Source organism: Notolepis coatsorum (assembly GCF_963971535.1).
Source record: "Notolepis coatsorum genome assembly, chromosome: 3".
Lineage (NCBI taxonomy): Eukaryota > Metazoa > Chordata > Actinopteri > Aulopiformes > Paralepididae > Notolepis > Notolepis coatsorum.
Window position 1 is genome coordinate 101,002,973 of NC_140167.1, and position 27,093 is coordinate 101,030,065.

The window sequence follows — 27,093 nt, forward strand, 5'->3', positions numbered from 1 at the left end:
CAAAGTACAATTACTTGAGTACTTTACCCCCCTGGCCCTAGCTCACACACACAGAGAACTGTATGATCAACAAGCTCCTTGCTAAACCCCTGTCCTCCTTTGTCCTCCTGTCCTTCCTATATTTGACTATTGTAAATGATAAGATAAGATAAGGTAAGATATTCCTTTATTAATGCAGGTATTATAGCACTACAGCTATATTCAATGGCACTGATTTTGAGGTTTTGAACAAATTGTCTTTGATTTGATTTCCAATTTATTTGACTAATAAAGAGAAAATCCACAATTATGATTATTTATTTAGTGAAGGATACATTTACCGATGGGATAAATTACATGCTGGTGCTCTAGTGCGACACCTAGTGGCTGAATGTTATCTATACCACCTTTTTTACGAATATTGATGTACTTTCAAATGCCCATCCCTAGTGTATCCACGTTATTTGACTAAACCTTGTCTCTCTGCTGCAGTGCAGAGCCCCGTCTGCTCTGGGAGCGGGTGGAGAAGCTGGTTCCTCGGCCAGGCAGCACTCACAGTCACAGTGGAGGCTCCAGCTCCTCCTCCAGCAGCTCCAGCAACTCCAGCTCTCAGCCGGGTTCCCACAGCGGCTCAGGGGAGGAGCGGTTCAGAGCCCGCTGTGAGTCCACAGCATACCATGCACGACGTGTTGAGTCAGCGGCACACATGCAGACGAACCCACGTATGTTACGGCACACTCCCCACCACCCCCAAACACTGGCGCACCCCCCCAGACACTGGCACCCCCAAATACAGGCACACTCCCCCACCCCCAAATACAGGCACACTCCCCCACCCCCAAATACAGGCACCCTCCCCAAAAACAATTAACAGGTGCAACCCCCCCCCCCCCCCCCCCCAAACACTGGCACATGAGAATAAACATAAAAAAGATGCAGATGAAATACATGCACACATTTTTTTATAAATATGTTTATTCACATTTTCTTATTTACACACTTTATAAAACATGTATAGAAAATGAAACATAAACACCCACAACACTCAATTGCTAACCCCCCACTCCCTCCATTGCCCCCTGCTCAACCGCCCTCCCCAGCCAAGAACCCCCACCCACCCCCTCCCAATCCCAGGACACCCACCTCCCTCACATCCCTAAGACACGGAAAAAGAAAACATTGAGCACAAAAAAATATATCACAAATTAACAAATAACATGACTGTACAAACAAACAAAGCAACAACAAATAACACTACATTACGAACAAACTAATAACACTACAGTACAAACAAACTAATAACACTACATTACGAACAAACTAATAACACTACAGTACAAACAAACTAATAACACTACAGTACGAACAAACAAATTACACTACAGTATGAACAAACTATGTGTCTTAGATATAGACTTAGTCTTACTTTGTCTAGTTTACTGACACTGTGTCTTAGGTTTAGTCTTACTTTGTCCAGTTTACTGACACTATGTGTCTTAGGTTTAGTCTTACTTTGTCCAGTTTACTGACACTATGTGTCTTAGGTTTAGTCTTACTTTGTCTAGTTTACTGACACTATGTGTCTTGGGTTTAGTCTTACTTTGTCCAGTTTACTGACACTGTGTCTTAGGTTTAGTCTTACTTTGTCTAGTTTACTGACACTATGTGTCTTAGGTTTAGTCTTACTTTGTCCAGTTTACTGACACTGTGTCTTAGGTTTAGTCTTACTTTGTCCAGTTTACTGACACTATGTGTCTTAGGTTTAGTCTTACTTTGTCCAGTTTACTGACACTATGTGTCTTGGGTTTAGTCTTACTTTGTCTAGTTTACTGACACTATGTGTCTTGGGTTTAGTCTTACTTTGTCTAGTTTACTGACACTATGTGTCTTGGGTTTAGTCTTACTTTGTCCAGTTATGTGTCTTAGGTTTAGTCTTACTTTGTCCAGTTTACTGACACTATGGGCGGGATCCACAAAGGGTTTGCACAGTTTTTTTCCATCGCTCTGTTTGGTATCCACAAAGGACGTGCAACGGGTGAAATGAGGTGGCGCATGCGTTCCATCAGCATTGCATCGGATGCAATTGGCGCATATTTAAATGAGGTCATATGGGCAGAACATGTTCCCCTTTCTATGCAAATGAGCCTCGTCAAAATCTGCTCGGTATCCACAACGGCCCGCGCCAATTGCACAGAGCAATTAATGCTACGCACCTACCGTCTTCACAGACATGGTGGTAAATAAGCGCAGTCTAGATCCCTAAGCGCTATAAAGAGGCATCATGCCAGCGTCACAGGTGATCATGGCAGCAGTAAATCGTAATGCCAGGCCGCGTGGCCGTGAAAGAATATTTCGAAGGAGAATATCACTCTGGATTAAATCAAGGATGGTATTGAGCCAGCCACCCAGAGATCCCACGCAATCGTATTCATTAATGTTGTTGGCGTTATGGATTGATTGATATTGATTTTGTATCATGATGCAACTTTTATTTGCTACTTGTTTTTATTATGTATTCATTATATAAAGCACTTTGAACTACAATCCGTGTATGAAAGATGCTATATATTATTATCGTTATTGACTGCACTCACATTCCAATTGTGCCACCGCCGCACATATGCTCCAGAATAAACTTTATTTATAACGTGCCGTCGGGTCCATGAGGATTAGACGGGCCGAGATAGCCTTCGCAAAGTGGCGTGATTTGCTCCAAGTCTGGCTGTGAAAAATATGGCTTTATAAGCGACTGACTATATGCCACCTTACATTTCGTCCTGTACAGCCAGAATCTATGGACGGATTTTGTTGATTGAGGTTTCGTTGGAACACTAGAAAATAGATCTTATAAACAGAATATGATTTGTTCGAGAAATATAAAGCCACAGGCTGAGATAGCCTTCGCAATGTATAGAGCTTGCTTAATTAGTATTTTGTGTTTATGCCTCATTCCGGGCTTATTTTTCCACTTCCTGATATCTGCCAACAGAGTGCAGACTGCTCCGGGGAAAACTCCACGCGTAATGGGCGTGTCTGCGCTGGTATCTCATCCGCGCAATGTCCTTAGTGGATAGCTCGCAAAGACGGAGCAGGATCTGCGTGCAATTCCCACCGCGCAATCCATTCTTAGTGGATCCCGCCCTATGTGTCTTAGGTCTAGTCTTACTTTATCCGGTTTACTGACACTGTGTCTTAGGTCTAGTCTTACTTTGTCCAGTTTAATGACATTTGATCCCAACTGCCCCCCCCCCCCTCCCCCCTCATTCAGCCTCATCCAAGTCTGAGGGCTCTCCCCTCCAGCGGCCAGAGCATGCTGGGAAAAAACCAGAGGAGAGAAGGGATGTGGTCAGGCCTAACAGACCGGCGGTGAGAGTTTGAACCCCCGACTAGCTCAACGTAGAATTAGTCCCCAAGCCATGTAGTGGTTTGGAAGGTGCTCATGATGTGTTGATGAAAGTGTTGTTTGGGTACTGATTATCACAGCGTGTCTGACTTTGAAAATGTGGAATTTCTCTAATGGGAATGATTCGTTTTTGAGGAAGGTTTTTTTTATGCCCTGACAGACATTTCTCTGTTATCTTTGTGTGTGTGTTTGAATAATAACAATGATCGGGGGGCTCCTTTTGGATCACCTCATCATGCCATCCTCTCATAGGGTGAAGTGGTAAGCCTGCATAGAACCATGTGTGTCTGGATGTGGCTTGCTGGCTGAAGGGTTCTGTACTAATGGCTTGCTTTTCTCTCCACTGGTCCTTTCGGCCTCGGCCATCTTAACTCATGCTTTCTCTTAATTGCAAAAAAAATAAAATGATCTTCTGTGTGTCGTCAATTTCACATTTTCACTGTTATATTTTAAGCCTCTTTCTCTCTAACGCTGTATCATCATCTCACTAACCTTTCCTGTAGCTTGAAGAGACGTCCACCAGGTGGCAGTGATGTGTAACACTCATCTACTTTTCTCACCCCCCATCTATCTTATTGTCTTTGCTCCTCACAAGCTGGCTTCTCATTGGCTGGCACAACCTTTGTGAGACCTCTGTTTTCTCTCTAGTACCTTCCTGTTTCTACCTGCTTCATATGTCTGATGAAGAATCACTATTTTTGCTTGTAACACTTGCCAGCAGCTGGGAAAAATGGACAGAAATTGAGAGAGAGGAAAAAAAGAAAGAAAGTGAAAAGTTTGTCCTTCTTTCACCTCCTTGTAGGACCTGAGCGCCCTGGCCAAGGAGCTGCGTGCCGCGGAGGAGGTGCGACCCCCCCACAAGGTGACCGACTACTCCTCCTCCAGCGAGGAGTCGGGGACCACGGATGAAGACGATGATGAGGAGGTGGACCAGGAGGGAGGCGAGGAGTCCACCTCAGGCCCTGAGGACTCCAGAGCTGTGTATGTAGCTCCTCTCAGTGGGCGGAGTGCAGGGGCGGACCTTCCTACAGGCGATATAGGCGGTCGCCTAGAGCGCCACCCAGAGGGGGGCGCAAATTTATTTATTTTTTATTTTTTTTCTCTGTGTAGTTTTGGCGCCCCCCTCTATATCTGCAACCATTATTTTTACATAAAAAAAATTCTAACATAAGGGGAAATGAGCCAAAAATCTAAAACGGTCGGTCGGTCTGAGCCTCAGCTTTAGGTGTTCACAGTCAGAACATGCTAGAGCGCTGTGCATTGATGGGTATCGGTCAAGTGTTTATAGAATTGAGCGTTGAGGAAAGAAAGACTAACGTTAGAGAACTATGAAGAGGCAAAAGCCATTAAAAAAAAATTACAAAAAAAAAATTACAAAAAAATAAAAATAAAAGTGGTGAATCTCGCCTAGGGCGCCAAATGTGCTAGGTCCGCCCCTGGCGGAGTGTGTTAACTCTCACTGCCAGGGTTAGAGCTTCCATAGTGTCGTTAAAACCCCACAGTGTTGTAACGCTTTAGGATAAAGGTTTGACTTGGAACATTTTAGAGTTAGAATTTCTTAGCAAGAAGTAAATTTCAACGGCATATTTAAACTCATCAAAGCCATTTTATGAAAATTCAGATTCAGACAACTTTATTGATCCCGCGTGGGGCAATTCATATTTGCAGCTTCGCCAACGAGCAACAAAGACAAACAAACAACAAAACATCTCAGCGACAGCACGGCAAATAAAAAGAGAAACACTCCATGTGATACACAATCCAGCAGTAAAAGTAAAAGTAAAAACAGACAACCAAGTGCAAAAGGCTACTTAAAATGACTACCGTCTGTGTTTAAAAGTCTGATAGCCGAGGGGACAAAAGATTTGGCGTAGCGGTTGGTCCTACTTGGTGGGACGTCATAACGGCGGCCAGAAGGCAACAGTGCAAACCGCTGAGACAGAGCGTGGAGGGGTTGGTTAGTGATGCTCGTCCCCTTCTTGACCACCTGGTCCGTCCAGAGAGAACATAGGTCTCTCTGTTTTACTCCAATTATTTTGGAGCACACTTTCACTATGTACTGTAGGCTGTTCCTATCTTTAATGGACAGGCCACTGAACCAGCAGATAAAAGAAAAAGTTAGGAGGCTTTCAATAAAATAACTATAAAAAGTGCTCAGGATCTTCGCACTAACATTAAAAGAGTTCAGCTTTCTCAGCAGGTAGATCCTCTGATGACCTTTTTTTAACAAGACTCTGTATTTAGGTTGAACTTCAGTTTACAGTCAAACACAGTTCCCAGGTATTTGTACGATTCAACAATCTGGACGTCCTCATCGTGAATTACACTATAGCTACACTGGCTTGATGACCGGGGTTGTGTCTGAAGTCAATTATCATGTCCTTAGTCTTAGAGAAATACACCAAAACATATTAAACATTGTTGTGAAATATTTTAAATCAGCCAATATGGTGAACTGTAGAAATTCAGATGAGTCAAATTGTATAAAAAAAGAACATTGTTTATTTTTGTGGCCATAGAAAAGTATCCTCAGTTTAAAACTGTATTGTTTATTTTGCTCTGTAAAGTGTCTTTGAGCATTCGGAAAAGCGCTATACAAAATTGATTATTATTACTATTACAATCGGAGACAAGTCTAACACGAGCGTCTGACCAGAAAGTGAGAAAGAGCTCTGGTCAGACTTACAATAAATACCAGCTGGGAATGACAAATGAAAAAAAAGATGAGAAAATGTGGGGGAAAAAAATAAAAAAATAAATATGGGCTTAGGGGTTTTGTCGTGTCTCGCACAAGACTGATATGAAGACTAACGAGAAAAGAAAGAATGTGATTCTTCTTGGACGTGTGTCATATCTAAGTAGAGCTGTCCTGGGCCTTGGCCGTTGTTTTAACATTGTTAAGACTCTCGCCCTAGTGTCTGAGTTGTATACTAGTTAACTATATTAACTAGTCAAGGCTGTACAGAGAATATGTATTTAAACGGAGCTATGAACTAATAGGCCCAGTAAGCTGTACAAATTATGTAATAGGATGAAACGTGTCATATTTTCCACCACAACATATTAAAACAGACAGTATTAGACCTTGGAACGGTTTCCCCTCTCCTCCTGCCGTGCAGCTTTGTAAGCAGATAGCAATGTGGCACGAGCAATTTCTCAGGTCAAACATGGGATTAATGCTCCACATATCCTATAGATACATAATACATAACGGTAGCATTGTATTGCAGCATATATATATATACTGTATATATATATATATTTATTAAGGCTGTCAAATATATCGCGTTAATATCGCGTTAACTCCCGATTCTATTAATGCCACTAATTTTTTTAACTCAAGATTTTTTTTTTTTTTTTTTTACTATACTTCACTCAGGTGCTTATATTGTTTCCTTTGCTTATATATTATTGATGCTCTCATTGATACTATGTTTGTTTCTGAAGTGTGTGTGTGTGTGTGTGTGTGTGTGTGTGTGTGTGTGTGTGTGTGTGTGTGTGTGTGTGTGTGTGTGTGTGTGTGTGTGTGTGTGTGTGTGTGTGTGTGTGTGTGTGTGTGTGTGTGTGTGTGTGTGTGTGTGTGTGTGAGATATAGAGAGAGAGGGGGGTGAGAGAGATGAGGAAGGGGCAAAAGAGAAAAAGAGCTGGGAGTGTGTGTGTGAGGGAGAGAGGGGGGTGTGTGATTAATCAGCCCTTGTGTGTGTGAATGTAACAAGTTCCTAACGTTTTCTTTCCCCTATTATTTCATGCACACTTTATTCATTGTTTTAAATTATTATTTTCTTTTAAGTTATTTTGTGCATCACTCTGTTTTGAATTTGATGCAAATTTGCAATGCATGAGGGTCATCCTTTTGTGTTAAATGGCTGCACAAAGCAAGCATTTGTTGACTCGCATGTTGATAAGAGTATTAAAACTTGGAACTTGAAAAAGATCTGTTTAAGGTATAAAAAAAATGAAAAAAAAAATGTGATTAATTTGCGATTAATCGCGAGTTAACTATGGACAATCATGCGATTAATCGAGTTAAATATTTTAATCGTTTGACAGCACTAATATTTATACAAGTGTTTTCTTCTTTTCCTCATCTCCTCAGTTCTTCCAGGCTGAGTAATGGCGAGACAGAGTCTGTGAAAACCATGATCGTTCACGACGACGGCGAGGGCGACGCCGCCTCCACGCCCTGCAAAGACGGCACGCTGATCGTCCGACAGGTAACGGTGAAAAACCAACAGGAGGACACACCACGCACCAATCTGATGTTTCTACATTTAAAACGCTGTGTGGTGTATTTTGTTTGTCCATTCATTCATTTCCCCTATTGTTTTGCCACTGTGTTTTTTTGTGTTGTGTTGGCTCCTGTTTATTTTGTGCTGCAGGATAATAAGTGGAGATGGCAATAGACTTTGGGTTAGAATGGATACAGGCTTAGACAGCAGGGTTGACATTTTATAAAATGACACTCAATGTCTGTAGAGTGCTTACTTTGATAACGTTATACGGCTACATTGATCTGCTGTTCCGGTCCATCTATCTTTAATTCATTTTCAATGACGAGTATCCATTTGTTGGACAGACAGACGGGCTCTAATTTAAATAAAAAGCAACAGACTGTAAATTGCACAAACATACTGTTGCTGGACTAGTGGACTGTTCCTCTGGGCTCCTCTCCAGTCCAGCTTTGGCTGCTGCAGGGTTTCAATCCAAAATATATCCAAATCCTCGCTGTGTAACATGTCGTGTCGTCTCTAGAGCCTTTATACTTCTATACTTGTAAAAATCTAAATCTAAGACCTAACTCCTTCACTAGAATATTAGGATATGTATTTACAGACATTTAATATACCGGGTATGATTATTTTTTATCAGAGGAATACTTATCTTCACGCTGTGGTGCGAGTAACGCTTAAGACCACAGCCAATGACAATGATGGACTACTAACAAGACTGTTCTCTCTACCTGTAGAATAGCCACTTTAGCTTACCCTTCTCTCTAGTGAAGACCTTCTCCTGCCCTGAACTCATAAGGAACGCTTCTAGACCCAAAGTCTACCCCTCTTTTTACTTCCAGAGTGCAGGTGACAAAAAGTGCCCCACCCCTAGCCCGGGACAAAGCCCCGGCTTGCTCACCGGCTTCGCCCCCAGCCCTGGCTCAGTGCTGGGCCACCACACCCCCAGCCACCACCACCACCCCGGTGGTGGTCAACACCAGGACAGGAATGGCTTTGCGGGCCGCATCCACCTCCTCCCAGACCTCATCCAGCAGAGCCACCACTCATCCCCCTCCTCCTCCTCCACCTCCTCCAATTCCCCCTCCTCCTCCAGCCTGGCCAGCCCCTCCTCTATGTCCCCCCAGAGCCCCCTGGAAAAGCTCGCCATGCTCATGGAGGTATGTCCCTGGGTGCCCTTTTTTTACCCATCCAGTCCTGGACTTATAAGGACCGGTTAGGAGAAGATGATATTGTTAGATCCGGTCAGAATTGGGTTTAGAACACGTCAACGTTGCGAGACACCACACACACGTGTGCTCCAAACCGCTTTGCACATGTGCTCCCGATTCTAACTGGCCTCAACAGTATCGTCTCCTCCTCCGTCTTCCTTCTATGTCTCAGATTGGTTGGATCGCCCTCTGGTGGCCCTCTCTGGCCACTCCACTTCTCTTTGTTTTCTCTACTGATGCAAGCTTCCTTCAAGGCCCTGTTAGTGGTGGTGGTGACCTGTATTATAAGTGACTTATCATAAAGTTGTCCTGCTGGAGCCATAAATCTTGTGTTTTTTCAGGAGAAATAATTGATATATCAGTGGTCATGACCTCAGATCACCATAGGCCTCTCGGGCTGCGTGGACTTCGTCTGCTTCGTACGCCGATGTCCTTTTGTGCTCGATTATTACTCGATTTCCTTGCTTCCCTACAAAGTTATCTGGAGTTCATTCTACTTTATTTATGCTCACTGTACTCTTGTTCAGTAAATGACTCATAGAATCACATTCCCCAGATGATATTTCACAGAAAAGAGGGCGGTTAGGAGCTGAGCGGCAAGTATATTAAATATTATATATATTATATTACATATATTTTTACAATGGAAACATTTTAAATTATTTTTAGTTCCCAGTCTTCTTTTGCTTTTTTTTTGACTGAACATTCTGTTCATTTCTTTGCCCACCACCATATACCTGCTCTCCTCGTCCACTTCAAGACATTTCTCCTTATTGAATGCCCCTTGTGTTTGCATGCCGTTTGCATTTATATATATAGTACCGTTCTGTCTTTGCTTGCTTTACATGTGAAGTATTTTCCATACACCATGTTGTGTCCATATTGTGTCTAAAGACTTACTGTTGTAGAGCCTGAATATGACCTAATGATTCACTCCTGGCCCTACCCGAACCCAAAAAGATGTCTGTCCAAACCTAAATCAACCAAATTTGCAAATAATTTTCTAATGACACAGTTAACCGGGCCCCAAACCTGAGAAATTAATTCGGGAACAAATTTATGAATTCAGTCCATTGGGTCCAGTCAGGTTAAGTTGGGGAATAAAGTCAAGCTCCACTTCCTTTGTGTCTACATGTGATGGTCAATCTGGTCAGATCAGTAAGTGGGTCTTTGTAGCGACCCAGGCCTGTGGGTCACATGTCTCTCACCCTCCTCCTGTAGAGCCAGTCTAGCAGCAGCACCATGCAGAAACACAAGTCCTCCTCCTCCTTCACACCTTTCATCGACCCACGCCTCCTCCAGGTCTCTCCATCCACCGGCAGCGCCCTCAATAACGTCGGTAAGTCCCGCCCACTGTTGACTGTATGTTAAGGATCAGATGTCCTGCTTGTTCAACACTGTTTGATGAACATTGTTACTTACAATCCTTCCTGCTGACCTCTTGTACAGAACTTATAAGTCGCTTTGGATGAATGTAAATGCAAATGTTGTTAACGCAAATCATGATATGCATCCAACTCACCTTGGCCTACCTGTTTGACGTTAACCTTTGGGATTGATACCTTGCTGTTTCATTACTGGTGGCACAGAATATTTAATAAGCACTATGCTGGATAATCCATGTCCCTATGACATGTCCATGACATGTCCCATGTCCCTACTCTTTTTCGAAGAGGTTCAATCATGTATTATTAAAGTAAAAAAAAAAAAAACTAAAACAGTGCTTTTCAAACCCAACTTCAAACTGTAACATTAAAACCTTGCCGTTTGATCCCCGCCCGCCAACTTCTATGTCTACACCCGTGCGCATGCCCCTACCCTAAGCCCTGACCTTTGACCTCCTAGGGTACGCCAATGACGCCCGTCTGGCCGAGGCCCTGAGAGCCGACCCGTCCAGGAAGGGCTCCGTGGTCAACGTCAACCCTGTCAACACGCGCCCGCAGAGCGACACACCGGAGATCCGCAAATACAAGAAGAGGTTCAACTCTGAGATCCTCTGTGCTGCACTCTGGGGTGAGATAAGAATCATCTGTGCTGCCCTCTAGTGGTGAGATAAGAATCCTCTGTGCTGCACTCTGGGGTGAGATAAGAATCCTCTGTGCTGCACTCTAGTGGTGAGATAAGAATCATCTGTGCTGCACTCTGGGGTAACATCTGCTTTATTCGATAGTATTGTGGAAAGTGACAGTCAAGATGGGAGAGCACTGTCTTCTGTCTGAAACACCCAGGGAGATGTGAACTGTAGTGTCTTCTCCTCTCTCTTAGCTAGATGTTTAATATTGAACTGCAGTGGTCTTCTCCTCTCTTAGCTAGATGTTTAATATTATACTGCAGTGGTCTTCTCCTCTCTCTTAGCTAGATGTTTAATATTGAACTGCAGTGGTCTTCTCCTCTCTTAGCTAGATGTTTAATATTGAACTGCAGTGGTCTTCTCCTCTCTCTTAGCTAGATGTTTAATATTGAACTGTAGTGGTCTTCTCCTCTCTCTTAGCTAGATGTTTAATATTGAACTGCAGTGGTCTTCTCCTCTCTCTTAGCTAGATGTTTAATATTGAACTGTAGTGGTCTTCTCCTCTCTCTTAGCTAGATGTTTAATATTGAACTGTAGTGGTCTCCTCTCTCTTAGCTAGATGTTTAATATTGAACTGCAGTGGTCTTCTCCTCTCTCTTAGCTAGATGTTTAATATTGAACTGTAGTGGTCTTCTCCTCTCTCTTAGCTAGATGTTTAATATTGAACTGCAGTGGTCTTCTCCTCTCTCTTAGCTAGATGTTTAATATTGAACTGTAGTGGTCTTCTCCTCTCTCTTAGCTAGATGTTTAATATTGAACTGCAGTGGTCTTCTCCTCTCTCTTAGCTAGATGTTTAATATTGAACTGTAGTGGTCTTCTCCTCTCTCTTAGCTAGATGTTTAATATTATACTGTAGTGTCTTCTCCTCTCTCTTAGCTAGATGTTTAATATTGAACTGTAGTGGTCTTCTCCTCTCTCTTAGCTAGATGTTTAATATTGAACTGTAGTGTCTTCTCCTCTCTCTTAGCTAGATGTTTAATATTGAACTGTAGTGGTCTTCTCTCTCTTAGCTAGATGTTTAATATTATACTGTAGTGTCTTCTCTTCTCTCTTAGCTAGATGTTTAATATTATACTGTAGTGTCTTCTCCTCTCTCTTAGCTAGATGTTTAATATTGAACTGCAGTGGTCTTCTCCTCTCTCTTAGCTAGATGTTTAATATTGAACTGTAGTGGTCTTCTCCTCTCTCTTAGCTAGATGTTTAATATTGAACTGTAGTGTCTTCTCCTCTCTCTCAGCTAGATGTTTAATATTGAACTGTAGTGGTCTTCTCTCTCTCAGCTAGATGTTTAATATTATACTGCAGTGGTCTTCTCTCTCTTAGCTAGATGTTTAATATTGAACTGTAGTGGTCTTCTCTCTTAGCTAGATGTTTAATATTGAACTGTAGTGGTCTTCTCTCTTAGCTAGATGTTTAATATTGAACTGTAGTGGTCTTCTCTTCTCTCTTAGCTAGATGTTTAATATTGAACTGCAGTGGTCTTCTCTCTTAGCTAGATGTTTAATATTGAACTGCAGTGGTCTTCTCCTCTCTCTTAGCTATATGTTTAATATTGAACTGTAGTGGTCTTCTCCTCTCTCTTAGCTAGATGTTTAATATTGAACTGCAGTGGTCTTCTCTCTTAGCTAGATGTTTAATATTGAACTGCAGTGGTCTTCTCCTCTCTCTTAGCTAGATGTTTAATATTGAACTGTAGTGGTCTTCTCTCTTAGCTAGATGTTTAATATTATACTGTAGTGTCTTCTCCTCTCTCTTAGCTAGATGTTTAATATTGAACTGCAGTGGTCTTCTCCTCTCTCTTAGCTAGATGTTTAATATTGAACTGTAGTGGTCTCCTCTCTCTTAGCTAGATGTTTAATATTATACTGCAGTGGTCTTCTCCTCTCTCTTAGCTAGATGTTTAATATTATACTGCAGTGGTCTTCTCTCTTAGCTAGATGTTTAATATTATACTGCAGTGGTCTTCTCCTCTCTCTTAGCTAGATGTTTAATATTATACTGTAGTGTCTTCTCCTCTCTCTTAGCTAGATGTTTAATATTGAACTGCAGTGGTCTTCTCCTCTCTTAGCTAGATGTTTAATATTGAACTGTAGTGGTCTTCTCTCTCTCTTAGCTAGATGTTTAATATTGAACTGCAGTGGTCTTCTCTCTTAGCTAGATGTTTAATATTGAACTGTAGTGGTCTTCTCTCTCTCTTAGCTAGATGTTTAATATTGAACTGCAGTTGTCTTCTCCTCTCTCTTAGCTAGATGTTTAATATTGAACTGTAGTGGTCTTCTCCTCTCTCTTAGCTAGATGTTTAATATTGAACTGTAGTGGTCTCCTCTCTCTTAGCTAGATGTTTAATATTATACTGCAGTGGTCTTCTCCTCTCTCTTAGCTAGATGTTTAATATTATACTGCAGTGGTCTTCTCTCTTAGCTAGATGTTTAATATTATACTGCAGTGGTCTTCTCCTCTCTCTTAGCTAGATGTTTAATATTGAACTGTAGTGGTCTTCTCCTCTCTCTTAGCTAGATGTTTAATATTGAACTGTAGTGGTCTTCTCCTCTCTCTTAGCTAGATGTTTAATATTGAACTGTAGTGGTCTTCTCTCTTAGCTAGATGTTTAATATTGAACTGCAGTGGTCTTCTCCTCTCTCTTAGCTAGATGTTTAATATTGAACTGTAGTGGTCTTCTCCTCTCTCTTAGCTAGATGTTTAATATTGAACTGTAGTGGTCTTCTCCTCTCTCTTAGCTAGATGTTTAATATTGAACTGTAGTGGTCTTCTCTCTTAGCTAGATGTTTAATATTGAACTGTAGTGGTCTTCTCTCTTAGCTAGATGTTTAATATTGAACTGTAGTGGTCTTCTCTCTCTCTTAGCTAGATGTTTAATATTGAACTGCAGTTGTCTTCTCCTCTCTCTTAGCTAGATGTTTAATATTGAACTGTAGTGGTCTTCTCCTCTCTCTTAGCTAGATGTTTAATATTGAACTGTAGTGGTCTCCTCTCTCTTAGCTAGATGTTTAATATTATACTGCAGTGGTCTTCTCCTCTCTCTTAGCTAGATGTTTAATATTATACTGCAGTGGTCTTCTCTCTTAGCTAGATGTTTAATATTATACTGCAGTGGTCTTCTCCTCTCTCTTAGCTAGATGTTTAATATTGAACTGTAGTGGTCTTCTCCTCTCTCTTAGCTAGATGTTTAATATTGAACTGTAGTGGTCTTCTCCTCTCTCTTAGCTAGATGTTTAATATTGAACTGTAGTGGTCTTCTCTCTTAGCTAGATGTTTAATATTGAACTGCAGTGGTCTTCTCCTCTCTCTTAGCTAGATGTTTAATATTGAACTGTAGTGTCTTCTCCTCTCTCTTAGCTAGATGTTTAATATTGAACTGTAGTGGTCTTCTCTCTTAGCTAGATGTTTAATATTATACTGTAGTGTCTTCTCCTCTCTCTTAGCTAGATGTTTAATATTGAACTGTAGTGGTCTTCTCCTCTCTCTTAGCTAGATGTTTAATATTGAACTGTAGTGGTCTTCTCCTCTCTCTTAGCTAGATGTTTAATATTGAACTGTAGTGGTCTTCTCTCTTAGCTAGATGTTTAATATTGAACTGTAGTGGTCTTCTCTCTTAGCTAGATGTTTAATATTGAACTGTAGTGGTCTTCTCCTCTCTCTTAGCTAGATGTTTAATATTGAACTGTAGTGGTCTTCTCCTCTCTCTTAGCTAGATGTTTAATATTGAACTGTAGTGGTCTTCTCCTCTCTCTTAGCTAGATGTTTAATATTATACTGCAGTGGTCTTCTCTCTTAGCTAGATGTTTAATATTGAACTGCAGTGGTCTTCTCCTCTCTCTTAGCTAGATGTTTAATATTATACTGCAGTGGTCTTCTCTCTTAGCTAGATGTTTAATATTGAACTGCAGTGGTCTTCTCCTCTCTCTTAGCTAGATGTTTAATATTATACTGCAGTGGTCTTCTCTCTCTTAGCTAGATATTTAATATTGAACTGTAGTGGCCTTCTCCTCTCACTATTGCTGAAGTGGAAGCATGTTAGCAAGAAAGGCTGCTCCACAGAAACCAATAACAAGTTAGAACCACTTCTGGGCGGCTAGGTGGTGTAGTGGGCAAGGCACTCGCCACCAGTGTGGAGACGCTAGGATTCGCGTGTTCGAATCCAGCTCTCCACATTGTTTTCAGTTTAAAAAACAAAAAAACAAGTTAGAACCACTTCTCATCTTCATCTGAAACCTCTCCAGGATCTTGTATAGAAACAATGTTGCCATAAATAGACCATTAACCGGTTCCTGCCTAACGTTAGCAAGCAAGGCAAATCATCAATCACAACACAAGTTGTAGCTCGTCAGTCATCATACAGTTTCACCTGTATAAGTTTCAAGTTTCTTTAATAGTTGTCATACAGAAGTACAGAATACTTTTATACAAAATGCTTCTTACTGTTACGCTCCAGAGACTGTGCTAGACAAGATAAGTATGAAATAAAATAGTATAGCATGTAAAATAGAAGTAAGAATAGAGGTCACAGTGTTCAGTATAGACATATGTACAATGTTCGATGCAGAATAGACGTAACTGAGTTACCATATAATATACAATATACTATGCAGTGTACTAATATACAATACTACATAGTGCAAAGCAGAAATGGGATGAGGTACAATTTACAGTAAGGTGTACGAGTTGTAGTGCAAATCCTTTATCAATAAATATAAAGTGTGTTTAGGTGATCTAAAGTGTGGAGAGTGGGTGCTGCAGTGTGTTGTTTGTTTAAATTGAGTGTGTGTGCTGTGTGCATTTGATGGTTGTTGTATAGTGTTTATTGTTCGTTGAGCAGCTTGATGGCCTGGGGATAGAAGCTTCTTCTGAGTCTTTCTGTGCTCGCCTTGAGACTCCGGTATCGCTTGCCTGACCGCAGCAGTTCAAAGAGGCAGTTGTTCGGGTGGCTGGAGTCCTTGATGATTCTCTTAGCCTTACCCCTGCACCGCTTGTTGTAAATAATGACTGGTCAATAAAGCGGAGCACACAGGTGGGGGAGGGAGCCGGATGTTTTTTTTCACCCACTAGCTGTGTTTTCTTTTTACCCACTAGCTGTGTTTTTTTCACCCACTAGCTGTGTTTTTAATTTAATTTTTTTTAGCTGGAAATGCTAGAAATGGTCACATGGACTGGGAGAACCAATGGAAATTCCTATTGTTTCTCAATAGTCCAGTGCGCTCCACAGAAAGGGCCGTCAGATAGACACATTGGTTGCGCGTAATGTAAGATAGGCCGATAAGAGAGAGGCGCTTGTCTCTGGTTTTATAATAAAATGGCAAAAAGACAAAGGTATAATGTTCAGTGCAAATGTGTATGTCGTTTACAGTTTATTAGGCCACCTATGCAGCTAGTTTATTTTGTCCATTCTCTGCCTCTGCCACAAATGTATGTCTTAGTTATAAGGTGGTCTGTCACAGAGTTAAAATGTTTTCACTATCAATATATTAAATTAGCCATTGTTTTTGTTCCCGGCCCCCCATACAATGGCTTGGAAGAAATGTGGCCCTCGGCCAAACTTAATTGCCTACCCCTGTCCTACAGGCAAGGAAAAATTGGACAGAAGAAGAAAAACATCTACCTCTATGTTTCCTATCAATTGAAATGATAAAAATGCATCTATGACAAAGGGCTGTGAAAACATGATTTAAAAAATGAAATAAGTGGTTCAACGTAAACTGACCCACCTGGACTATTTACTTTTTCAACGTTTAAACCTGATGTAGGTGCATTATCATTTTCAAAATGGTCTTATGTGTGTTGTTAAAGGTAACTAAACAATATAAAACCAGCCACTTTAGTTTCCCGCGAGGTCCACCCGTATAGGGATTTATCATTGGGGAAATGGATAATCGGCTATTGTAACAATTCTGCCTCATGGACATTGGCAAGCTTTCCATTTTTCCACAAAATGAGTTCCCTTCTATCACTAACATTATTGTTTAAGCATTTTTGGTTGAAATAAAATTGTATGTAATTATTTTACGATTAATTGCGAATATTTTCATGTTGAGCTATAGATTGTGGATGAATACACACAGAAAGGTACACCGTGCAAATGTTCATGCTTTATTTGTTTTAAACGAGACAATTTAGAAATGGGCAATGGGGGGAAATACGTTGCAATTTCAAGCGAGGTGGACCGGCCGGAAACAGCAATGACGTAACCACTACACCTCCCTATTAATCATCATGCAACATTGCCTTGTCATTCAACATTAATCATCATTCAACATTGTCTTGTCAAAAAGTGTTAATTCCACCCACCAAACAGAGCGATTAAATACAACAGTCACTGTAGCCCGTGCACAACAACACGGAGTAACATAGTCGGGCAAAACAGTTCTGCAACTTGACTCAAACGTTCCTCAATGAACAAGGAATGCTCTTGTAGTCTTGTAACAGTTATTGGGTGGCAGGTGGTCAAACAATTGTCCTATACAGTATCACCTGTTCAGCATTTCAGTGGCTATTCGACATTCCACTTATCAAGGTTGAAGGGAAATAATGTGCTGCTCTCTCCTTGCAGTTCCCCCAGGTAGCTTCTTCAGCACATCACTAGTAGCCACATCATTTTGGGTGTTTATCAAGTGGGTTCATCATTGCCAGTGCTCGTCCGGATTCTTCTCAGAAATCTTGCACTCACTTCATGGTCCTCAAGTTTCTCAACCAAGCCAATGTCGTGGTAGCTCCTGCATTTGGTAGCAAAGTTGACCATAACAAAGTCACCAACTAAGAGATCTGTGTTGTCTGGCTCACTTCTCTCATCCTCAGAGCTCTCATACTCATGTCATCAAGTTGAATGGGGACATCTCTCTCCTCAGAGCTGCTGTAGGTCATTGATTTTCTTTGTCGGTTTTCTTCTTGGGTTTTTAAGTGGAACGATGGGTCAATTTACCCCACGGCGTGTGGTTCACTTTGCCCCACACATCAACTCTGGCTAATCGGTTAGCTAAATGATTCACATGGTTTTATACAACCGACATGTATGATATATATTTTTAGACCTGGATACATTTGCTTTGACATGACGGTCATTATATCTGACATGTAGAATATTTACGTTGACAAGCAAAAAAACAAAACATACTTACCACTTTACCATGTGCTTCTGCTCATCACAACAAGATAGAAATGGTGGGTGCTAACTGAAATCATGGTCACATGACAACGAATGTTTACCGTTGCCTAGATACAAGGGGTGGTTCAACTTACCCACTGGGTCAACTTGCCCCACTCTCCCCTATATGGAACAAGCCCTCTTGGGACAGATTGGCCAAGTATGACTGCACACATCACATATCATCAATCACGACATCCTGGCACTGTACAATGTCCTCGAGCATATTGAACCTATTAAATCATACATATCCAATGTATGACCTGTGTGCATTCAAATACACTATTTAAATTGTAGGAATGAGGCCACTGGCACTGTGCATTATTTCTTTCTTTCCTTTTAATTTGTTGTATATATTTTTTTTATTCATTCACTCATTCACTGTGTGTGTGTGTGTGTGTGTGTGTGTGTGTGTGTGTGTGTGTGTGTGTGTGTGTGTGTGTGTGTGTGTGTGTGTGTGTGTGTGTGTGTGTGTGTGTGTGTGTGTGTGTGTGTGTGTGTGTGTGTGTGTGTGTGTGTGTGTGTGTGTGTGTGTGTGTGTGTGTGTGTGTGTGTGTGTGTGTGTGTGTGTGTGTGTGTAGGAGTGAACCTGCTGGTGGGGACAGAGAGTGGTCTGATGCTGTTGGACCGCAGTGGTCAGGGGAAGGTCTATCCTCTCATCAGCAGGAGACGCTTCCAACAGATGGACGTCCTGGAGGGTCTGAACGTCCTGGTCACTATATCAGGTACAAACACACATACCACTCATAAACACACACATACCACTCATAAACACACACATACCACTCATAAACACACATATACACACATATACCACTCATAAACACACACACACATACCAGTGATAACACTCATAAACTGACACACATATACCACTCATAAACACTCATATACACACATATACCACTCATAAACACACACGTACCACTCATAACCACTCATATACACACATATACCACTCATAAACACTCATAAACACACATATACCACTCATAAACACACACACACATACCAGTGATAACACTCATAAACTGACACACATACCACTCATAAACACACATATATACCTCTCATAAACACACATATATACCACTCATAAACACACACATATACCACTCATAAACACACACATATACCACTCATAAACACACATATATACCTCTCATAAACACACATATATACCACTCATAAACACACACATATACCACTCATAAACACACACACATACCACTCATAAACACACATATACCACTCATAAACACACATATATACCACTCATAAACACACACATATACCACTCATAAACACACACATATACCACTCATAAACACACATATATACCTCTCATAAACACACATATACCACTCATAAACACACATATACCACTCATAAACACACACATATACCACTCATAAACACACATATACCACTCATAAACACACACATATACCACTCATAAACACACACATATACCACTCATAAACACACACATATACCACTCATAAACACACACATATACCACTCATAAACACACATATATACCACTCATAAACACACACATATACCACTCATAAACACACACATATACCACTCATAAACACACACATATACCACTCATAAACACACACATATACCACTCATAAACACACACATACATACATACAGTTATACAATGGCATGCAAATTTCTTGATTCTGATTGGTTGAAACACTTCTTTCAGACGTTGTTATTTCTCATAACACACTCCACGTGATCCCAGAACCCGCCCACAACCGAATTACAATTTTTTTACGAATCACTCCGCCGTTTGTGTTTTTAGGAATTAAACCAAGATGGCGGACAATAATCTTTATGAATGGATGTATTGATATCGTCATAGCGACTCATTAAAAAATTATAGTCACGTGGAATGTGTTAGTTGCTTACACAATGTTGGATTATGTAATTGGTTGGTCATGACTCATTGTGAAACAAAATATAAATCGCGGGAAGTGTGTTGTTAGATGGCATTTGTTGTAGAAACTCCCTCTCCTTCAAAAGGACACTGTCATTTCACTGTTAATACAATTTTCAATCAATCAATCAAATAACAACCGCTAACTTCACTGTTAGATGGCATGCTTTGTAGCAACCTATGTATAGATGTAGCACTGTCTATCTATATGTCATATATGTTATGATGCATTGAAAATGGGGGACCCTGATGTAAACAAGACGAAAGTCTTTCTCTTTATGAATGGATGTATTGATATCGTCATAACGACTCAGTCAAAAACGACAAAGTCATGTGGAATGTGTTAGTTGCTTACACAATGTTGGATTATGTAATTGGTTGGTCATGACTCATTGTGAAACAAAATATAGATTGCGGAAAGTGTGTTGTTAGATGGCATTCATTGTAGAACCTCCCTCTCCTTCAAAAGGACACTGTCATTTCACTGTTAATAAAAATGTCAATCAATCAATCAAATAACAACCGCTAACTTCACTGTTAGATGGCATGCTTTAGTTTGTAGCAACCTATGTATAGATGTAGCACTGTATCTGTGTGTCATATTATGTTATGATGCATTGAAAATGGGGGACCCTGATGTAAACAAGACGAAAGTCTTTCTCAGGTCTGCATCCCCTTAACAATTGTGTGTATTGAGCCGTACTGTATTGTACCCATTCTGCAATCTGTTAATAAAATGTTCAATCAATCAAATAACAACCGCTAACTTCACTGTTAGATGGCATGCTTTGAAGCACCGCACCTCCCAGCTGCTTCTAGACACGGAGGCTTACTTTTTTTTTTTTACCTACTTTTTCTGCAGATGGTTTTGTGAATAAATCTCCATTATGCTTCAATTACTGTGTGTTTATTGTATAGCAATAAGGTTGGATGAATTCGGACATTGTATAAAAGTATTACACCACTTGAAGTCGTGTGTTATAGAAATTAGATCACGCCTATGGGGGTCTAACGACCCTTGGCTGCGCCTCGGGCCTAACAACCACCCATAGGCGTGATCTAATTTCTATAACACACTCTGTCGCGGGATGTAATGCTTAAATACACACACACACATATATACCACTCATAAACACACTCCTAAACACACACACATATATACCACTCATAAACACACACACACGTCCACATACATTCATTAGCATAACTACATACATACACACACTCTCATAAGGATGCATAGATGCATACACAGAGATATGAGCATGCATACCCACACACCCACTCATCCATATGTATGCATAGTTTCACTTCTCTGTTTACCAGTGAGAGATTTCAGCACACAGCCTAGAACAGTGAGAGATTTCAACACACACACACACACACACACACACACACACACACACACACACACACACACACACACACACACACACACACACACACACACACACACACACACACACACACACACACACACACACACACACACACTGTTGGATCTTACACACACACTGTTGGATCTCACACACACACACTGTTGGATCTCACACACACACACACACTGTTGGATCTCACACACACACACTGTTGGATCTCACACACACACACTGTTGGATCTCACACACACACACTGTTGGATCTCACACACACACACACTGTTGGATCTCACACACACACACACTGTTGGATCTCACACACACACACTGTTGGATCTCACACACACACACTGTTGGATCTCACACACACACACACTGTTGGATCTCACACACACACACTGTTGGATCTCACACACACACACTGTTGGATCTCACACACACACACACTGTTGGATCTCACACACACACACACTGTTGGATTTCACACACACACACTGTTGGATCTCACACACACACACACTGTTGGATCTCACACACACACACACTGTTGGATCTCACACACACACACACTGTTGGATCTCACACACACACACTGTTGGATCTCACACACACACACTGTTGGATCTCACACACACACACTGTTGGATCTCACACACACACACACTGTTGGATCTCACACACACACACTGTTGGATCTCACACACACACACTGTTGGATCTCACACACACACACACTGTTGGATCTCACACACACACACACTGTTGGATCTCACACACACACACTGTTGGATCTCACACACACACACACTGTTGGATCTCACACACACACACTGTTGGATCTCACACACACACACACTGTTGGATCTCACTAGGGCTGGGCGATATAACGATAACGATAAATATCGCGATATATTTGAATAATCGATATCGAATATCGAAATAAAAAAAAATCGAAAAATCGTTTTTTTTTTTTTTTTTTTTTTTTTTTTTTACCTGCAACAGGGCAGTTTTAAAACCAGAGACAGTGGACAGACTTGTCTTTCTTGCCTGCAACTTAATGTAATGGCGTTGCTTGTCCAAATGACAATACTGACCAAATTCAGATTTATTTTTCTCTTGTCCATTTATTTTGTTTGCTTTCTAATTTAAAATACAGTTTGAAACCGTCTGTACACAGTAGGCTATGTGTGCTAGCAGAGCTAGTCTCCAGTCACGAGTCACAGTGCACATGTGCGGTGGTTTGTCCACCAAAAAAGCGCCAAAAGATCAAAAATAAACTAGCAGAGCCAGAACTGTTCAACTCCTCTGGAGCCACAGCCAGCAGAGAAGCTGGTTTACTTTAGCTTTTAAACCAGCAGCCTGAGAACTGGAGTGTGAGGGGATGCAACACTAAAGATGACGGCAATGACAAAGAATTGCTGCAAAATAAACATACATCTGTTGTTAAAAAAAAAAAAAAAAACTTTATACTTATAACAATTCGATAATTATCGATATCGAGAAATAAAATAAAATTATCATATCGTTATCGCGATATGATTTTTTTCCATATCGCCCAGCCCTAGATCTCACACACACACACTGTTGGATCTCACACACACACACACTGTTGGATCTCACACACACACACTGTTGGATCTCACACACACACACACGTGTGCACAGACATGCCGCACACTGTTACATCTGACACACATTCTCAGACTGAAACATGTGCAGTCTGTGTCTCCATGTTTCTTCCTTTTATCTCTCGTACACACACACACCTGCTCTGAGACACACTGACCCAACACAGACACACACCTGCTCTGAGACACACTGACCCAACACAGACACACACCTGCTCTGAGACACACTGACCCAACACAGACACACACCTGCTCTGAGACACACTGACCCAACACAGACACACTGACCCAACACAGACACACTGACCCAACACAGACACACTGACCCAACACAGACACACACCTGCTCTGAGACACACTGACCCAACACAGACACACTGACCCAACACACACACACACCTGCTCTGAGACACACTGACCCAACACAGACACACTGACCCAACACACACACACACCTGCTCTGAGACACACTGACCCAACACAGACACACTGACCCAACACAGACACACTGACCCAACACAGACACACACCTGCTCTGAGACACACTGACCCAACACAGACACACTGACCCAACACAGACACACTGACCCAACACAGACACACTGACCCAACACAGACACACACCTGCTCTGATTGATTGATTGATTGAAAAGTTTATTAACAGATTGCAGAATGGGTACAGTACAGTACAGCTCAATACATACAATTGTTAAGGGGATGCAGACCAGAGAAAGACTTTCGTCTTGTTTACATCAGGGTCCCCCATTTTCAATTCATCATAACATATATGACATACATGACATACAGATAGTCAGTACTGCTACATCTATACATTTATGACATATCAGATTTGCAAATACAGTACTGTTTGTGATACAAAAGTGTCCAGAAAAGGAGTGTATATACATTTGGCATAGAAACTGTACATTGGAGGAGGTTGGTTGGGTGGGGTGGGGTTGGGTGGGTTGGGTGAGGGCTGTACATTGGAGGTGGGGGGGGGGGGGGTTGGGAAGGGGACACACACACATTTTACACTGTACATTGGAATATTGACAAAGCCTTACTTGGTCATTTACTGTACAACTAGGTTAGGACATTTGTAGGGGCCAGTTTCGAATTGCAGTCTCACGTAGGTGTTTTTTTAGAGTGTTTTTGAAGGTGGGTAGTGATTCACATTCCTTTACAGCTTTAGGCAGGGCGTTCCACATTGATGTGGCATAATTGCGAAACGTGTTTAGTCCCTTGTTTGAGCCGAATCTGGGTTTTACATGATTTGTGGAGCTCCCTCTGGTGTTGTGATCGTGGTATTCACTGACCTTTGGGAAGTATTTTGACATGTACATGGGTACCTTGGTCGCATAGTGTATCTTGTAGACCAGGCCCATTGCAAGTTGCTGTACTCTGTCGTCTACTCTAAGCCATCCTAGGTTGTCAAAGTGGGCAGGGGTGAGGTGGGTTCTAGGAGTCAGGTCAAGTAGTAGTCTGACTAGCTTGTTTTGAGATGTTTGTAATTAGTTTTTTAGTGCCTTTGAGGTGCTTTGGTACCATGAGGTGCAAGCATAGTCGTAGTACCCTTGAATGAGTGCTCCTGCTAGAGTCTTCAGGGTATTCTTGTTTACCAGAGAGGAGATCCGGTACAAGAATCGCGTTCGTTGGTTGACTTTTTTTATTACATTGGATGCCATTTTGTCACAGGAAAGATTAGCCTCTAGGATGGAACCCAGGTAGGTAATTTCATCTTTCCTTGTGATAATATTGTCACCCACTGTAAGCGAGAAGCCGTCGGTCTTGCTGAGTTTGTTATTTGAACCGAAGAGAATGGACTCTGTTTTGCCCATGTGTAATGATAGTTTGTTGTCGGCGAGCCATATGCAGATTTTGCCTAGTTCCGAGCTGAGGGCTTTTTCAACCTGTAACTTGTTCTTGTCAGAGACCAGCAGGGCTGAGTCGTCCGCAAACAGGAACAAGTTGCAGTCACAAGCTGACGACATGTCATTTGCATAAATTAGGAATAGTAGCGGTCCTAGTATGCTTCCTTGTGGAACACCACAGCTCACTGTGAGGGGGGGGGTTAGTGTACCGTTTACTTCCACCATCTGTTCCCTCCCCTCCAGGTAGGATTGTATCCAGCTCACTGATAAACTATCAAAACCAATTGCTTTTAGCTTGTCAATCAGAATGGTGTGATTGACAGTGTCGAAGGCCTTTTGTAGGTCCAGCATGACCATGCCGCAGTATTTGCCCGCGTCCACCTCTTGTTTGATGTGGTCGTTCAAGTAGAGAAGGCATGTGTCAGTGGAGTGGGATGTTCTGAAGCCAGATTGGAATTCGTAGATTAGATTTTTTTCCGCGAGGTACTTTTCGATCTGTTCGTATACTATTTTTTCCATGACTTTCGAGATGGATGTAAGGATAGAAACAGGGCGGTAGTTACCCGGGTCTAATTTGCTGCCCTTTTTGTGCAGGGGTGTTACTCTCGCAATTTTGAAGTCCTTGGGGACGTGTCCCTGTTTTATGGAGAGGTTTATTATGTGTGTGATGACTGGGGTGATGGCTGCTGCTGAGTCTCTGAGGAATTTGGAGGGGATGTTGTCATGGCCAGTGGCCTTGTTTGGTTGGAGGGCGCTCAGTTTTTTGAGTACCTCATCTGTAGTTACTATTTCCAGTTTGAAGTCGTCTTTGTGGACGCCTAGGTTCTTGTAGTATGCTACTATGTGTTCTACCCCATACTGCCCTGAGTGGGAGGGTAGTTTGTTTACCAGTGTTGTGGCTATGTTTGTGAAGAAAGTGTTTAAGTAATTGGCTACATCCAGCTTGTCTGTGATGAGCGTGTTGTCCGTCTTTATGTTTATGTTTGAGAACCTGGTTTTGAGTTTTTTACTGCAGCCTAGTTGATTGTTGAGTAATTTCCAAAGTTCACGTGGTTTATTTTTGTTTTCCTCGGTTTTGTCATTGATGAAATTTTTTTTAGCAGTTTTGATCATGGAGTTTACGTCATTTCTTAGTCTGTTTCTTTCTAGTTTGAGTTCAGTCACGTGGTCTTGGAGTTCACTGCTCGTGCTTTTGGTAAGCTTTGACTGACTTTTACGAAACTCAGAGCATTTTTTGTCTCTGGCTTTCATAGCGGTCAGTATTTCAGTGTGCATCCATGGCTCAGCGCGAATTTTTACCCTGGTGGTTCTTAGGGGGGCCATGTTGTTTAGTATTGATGAAAATTTGGTTTTGAAGCCAAGCCAAGTTTCTTCAACCAGTGTACCATTGAGTTCATCTGACCAGTCCAGACTCTCCAGTTCAAGGTTAAAGGCCTCGCTAGAGTAGGTTTTGAGGTCTCTAGATGTGACTGTTTTGTGATAGCCAGCCTTTAGTTTTAGCTTTTTGCGGGTACAGAATATCATATAATGATCACTTAACCCGCATGCTATAACCCCTTTATTGGAGATCTTGGACTTGTCAGAGGTCAGTATGAGGTCAATGGTAGTCTGAGTTGATTCACATATCCTTGTGGGTTGGGTGATTAGTTGGCTGAGGCCGTGCAGATCACAAAACCTATTGAAGGATTTGAAGACTGGTGCATCTTTTTGTTGCATATCCGTGTTCCAATCCCCAATAAGAATTTTTTCCGCATCCTCAGCTCCAGCTAAGCACACATCCAGAGTATCATAAAAGCCAGTTTGATCTGGCGGTCTGTATATTGTGCCGACTAGAACAGATTTTGCCCTTTCAAATAAAATTTCCACCCATACGGTTTCAATTGTCTCATGATGAAGGTCAGACACACTGACCCAACACAGACACACTAACCCAACACAGACACACTGACCCAACAGACCGCTGTGTTGTCAGTTGGTGCTGTCATGGATGTCGCAACATTCTGACCATAGAGGATGTTGAGTCACCTGCCACAGAGAGTGACGGCACGTCACATGTACAACATGGAACACACGGACACGCAATAAAGCTTTCCATGATGACGGCATGATGCAGGCACACACCATGCTCCAATTTCCCTTTTCTTTTGAATGTACATAATGAGTGTTGTCATGGAAGGATGCCTTAGTCTTCTGTGAACATGGGTATGTTGAA

General features: G+C 41.6%; 1 protein-coding gene across 7 annotated transcripts in view; it reads left to right on the plus strand.

The window, feature by feature from the left end:
• Nucleotides 1-27,093, plus strand: part of LOC311225659 (mitogen-activated protein kinase kinase kinase kinase 4-like) — a 124,125-nt gene that overhangs the window by 77,283 nt on the left and 19,749 nt on the right. For 6 of the 7 annotated variants that reach the window (XM_084311045.1, XM_084311046.1, XM_084311048.1 and 3 more), the window contains 8 exons: nt 472-701; nt 3,248-3,345; nt 4,185-4,363; nt 7,479-7,596; nt 8,454-8,771; nt 10,044-10,161; nt 10,668-10,835; nt 18,631-18,774. In XM_084311045.1, the coding sequence (XP_084167171.1) occupies nt 472-701; nt 3,248-3,345; nt 4,185-4,363; nt 7,479-7,596; nt 8,454-8,771; nt 10,044-10,161; nt 10,668-10,835; nt 18,631-18,774 (1,373 nt within the window). The remainder of the gene's footprint in view (nt 1-471; nt 702-3,247; nt 3,346-4,184; nt 4,364-7,478; nt 7,597-8,453; nt 8,772-10,043; nt 10,162-10,667; nt 10,836-18,630; nt 18,775-27,093) is intronic. The other variant, XM_084311047.1, reaches the window with a different exon arrangement.